Consider the following 3,223-nt stretch of genomic DNA (forward strand, 5'->3'; position numbering starts at 1 on the left):
ATCGGTATACGAGAGCCAAGGGGATTACGTCGGGTCCATTTTTCTGAAAAGAGTCTAGCGGCAAGCTTTGGGCTGGCAAGCTGCAAAACCAAGCTCAACCATATACGTCCGGGGAGGTCAACGACATACCTCATCTGCCTCAGCCAAACAAAATTCATATTAACCGAGCCTACAGAATTAACCTAAGACCTGGCCAAATTGCCCCTCGTTGAACGACCTCACCAGTGTTGAGCACGCACGCACCACCAAGACACCACTGCTGATCCCACGTCTGCAGGGTGGCCAACCGTACATTGCCTGATCAACCCACTGATCTCCAGTGGATATTATTGGATCAACTTCCCTACCTTCCATTTCTTCTGCCTTTCTCTTTCTCTCTACTGACGCAATTTCACAACGACGTACCAACTAGCCCACCAGCCCATATTTAAGAAAAGAAGGCAGTCCTGGCACGGCTGCCATTTTCCCAGGCCACGGCGCGTACAAGAGCGCACTTGATTAACAGCCTGCTTTGTGTCATCATAGCCAGAGCGTATCGTCTATTATAGAGAGAAAAAGGTGACGGCGGACGGAGAGACTAGAGGTGTTCATTCTACTGCTTTTTTCGATTTTTCGCGGGCGCAGCGATAAATCGCGCGGGCTCATCCTCGCCGCGTGCCATATCGCATCATTATAGGAGCAGCTGCGAGGGCAGCACGCGGCGGCCGCGAAAGAAGAGGAAGCGCCGAACACGGCCCGTTGTAGCCGCACTGAAAACGAGCCTCTTCTTGTACACGTTGTTCATCGAGCACCGTCGGCGGCAGAGGGTGAGCGAGCAGCCCATTGAGAGTTTTCGAAGCAGCCGGACGGACTGCGGCGACCAAACAGCGCCCAGCACGTCGACCGAACAGCTGTTCCGGAGACGCGTTTCTCTCGCGCGCCTTGAAAGGCGCCGGAGCCCGGTCGGCTGCCGCCCTGGACGGCTGCCGGCGTGGTCGCCGCGCCCTGGGCCGCACGTTGCCAGCAGGCCCGGCCATGAACCGGCTACACGTGCTCCTGCTGGTCGGCGCCCTCTTGTGGGCCTTCGTCACCGGGCTCATATTCGTACAAATCAGCCAGAGCCGCCTGCACGCCATCATACGCTCGCAGGCCGCCGTGCTGGAGCGAGACGTGCGTTCGCAGCTCCACTCTAACGACGAGGTCCTCGATCGGCTCAAGAGGTGGAAGAAGCTGATCGACGACGCGAGGCACCGACAGGAGGTCATCACAGTCCTGGTGCTCGCCTGCAACCGGGTGTCCGTGAAGCGCACGCTCGACCAGGTGGTTCGATACCTCCCGTCGCAGCGCCAGTTTCCCGTCATCGTCAGCCAGGACGGCTACCACAACGAGACCACGCAGCTGCTGCTCCAGTATCAGCGGGAGCACAATTTCACACTAATGCACCAGCCCGACCAGACGGATCTCACCGCGGGCGTGACGGCAGTGTTCAACATCGAAGGCTACTACCGCATCTCGCGGCACTACAAGTGGGCGCTCACGCAAGTGTTCGACCGCTTAGAACGCTCTGCTGTCATTGTGCTCGAAGACGACCTGGACATTGCGCCCGACTTCTTCGAATACTTCGCCTCGCTGCTACCCATTCTACGAAAGGATCCCACCTTGTTTTGCGTGTCCGCTTACAACGACAATGGCAGGCGAACCCACATATCCTTGCTGCCAGACATGCTGCACCGCACAGACTTTTTCTCCGGGCTAGGTTGGCTCTTGACACGCGAGTTATGGCAAGAGATTGGCCCTCGCTGGCCTAAAGCCTTTTGGGACGACTGGATACGCCAGCCAGAGCAGCGCAGAGGCCGCGCCTGCATCCGGCCCGAAGTGCCACGCACGCGTACGTACGGCCGTGATGGCGTCAGTGAAGGGCAGTTCTTCGACAAGTACCTCAAAGACATCCACCTCAACGAAGTCTTCGTGCGCTTCAGCAGCATGGACTTAAACTACTTGCTCCAAAGTCGATACGACACCGCCTTTCAGCAGACTGTGAGCGAGAGCAGAATGTACACCCTTGAGAATCTGAGGGATGGACTCATAACTCAGACCCCTGCAAGGATACCGTACACGAAAGAGGGGGACTTTGATGAAATCGCTAAAGTTCTGCACATCATGAGTGATTTCAAGTCGGGCGTTCCACGCACCGCCTACAAGGGGGTCGTCAGCATTTATTTGGACGGAATACGCTTGTTCATTGTGCCTCACCCGTGGCCCTTCGAGCATGAAATGCACTTGTTAGAAAAGAACCGCCATGAACTGAATGGTCCCCTCGTGCGGCCGCTGCGGTAGCCTACGACGGCGCGAGTCTCGTAATTTATGCCAGCGAACAGCGAGGAGTTCCCTGGGAGGCGAAAGCAATCGGCGGAGATTTCTCAAGAACCACAGCGACCTGTTGGTTTCTTGTTTGACGCTGTTGCGTAAACCACAGTGGTTCACCGCCTCATAACAACTTTCTTCACCATGCTGGGGGCATCAGCTGTGAACGAGGCATTACCTGCGAGCTTCTGGCGAAGGCGTTTGGTTGAAAACGGTATTTCACATTTCTAGTCATTTATGGTCTTTTGCATCGCCACAAATAAATACTCTTGACGTTGACACTTAATTCACGGTGACCCTTATTCTGTCGTCGGCATGGCGGCGTGACCAATAGTTCTTGAAACCGGAAAGTCTGAATTCCCGAAAACACCGTACATTTGCACATGACAAATTCAGAATGGAAAACGGCTGTTGCTATCCGAACACCGTTATGAGGGCCGCGTCGACAGCATGCAAAGGACGTCAGAGCGATCTCGGTGGCTATAAAACAGACGTGAACGTGATGCTATCAGCGAACACCGTTGTCGTTGCTGTATTGCTCATATGCAACAAAGTGGGAAAGGCCGATAACGAGAAGACTACTGAATCGTAGATGTAAGGAGAAAGAAAGCTATATCAGATGCCACCTCGCAGCCATAGTTATTGTTTCCATATTATGTGGAGTAGAAACGTGTACAGCCGCCAGAATGACGGAAAACGTGGCTTAGACTGCCGCCAGCGCCACGAAACGTTAGCCGCTGGGTTCGAGATTATGCTCCCAGTATGTCTGCGGCAGCTGACGATAGCTGGCGCTACGCTAAGCTGCTGCGGTGTTCAATTTGACTGCTTTTTCGCGTGCACCCGATAACCGTGTAGACAGTGCGTTCGGGAAAGAGGCGTT

At 54.9% G+C, this 3,223-nt stretch overlaps 1 protein-coding gene across 1 annotated transcript; it reads left to right on the forward strand.

Moving 5' to 3' along the window:
• Nucleotides 1-747: 747 nt before the first annotated feature.
• Nucleotides 748-2,591, forward strand: LOC144113472 (alpha-1,3-mannosyl-glycoprotein 2-beta-N-acetylglucosaminyltransferase-like). Its single transcript, XM_077646561.1, has one exon. It carries the CDS (start codon nucleotides 1,015-1,017, stop codon nucleotides 2,314-2,316), a length of 1,302 nt encoding a protein of 433 aa, XP_077502687.1. The 5' UTR covers nucleotides 748-1,014; the 3' UTR covers nucleotides 2,317-2,591.
• Nucleotides 2,592-3,223: the final 632 nt, after the last annotated feature.

This window comes from Amblyomma americanum, chromosome 1 (genome assembly GCF_052857255.1).
Source record: "Amblyomma americanum isolate KBUSLIRL-KWMA chromosome 1, ASM5285725v1, whole genome shotgun sequence".
In the NCBI taxonomy this organism is placed as follows: domain Eukaryota; kingdom Metazoa; phylum Arthropoda; class Arachnida; order Ixodida; family Ixodidae; genus Amblyomma; species Amblyomma americanum.

Excerpts from the sequence above, each read along its gene's own strand:
- LOC144113472 (XM_077646561.1), top strand. The coding sequence starts at position 1,015 with ATGAACCGGCTACACGTGCTCCTGCTGGTCGGCGCCCTCTTGTGGGCC.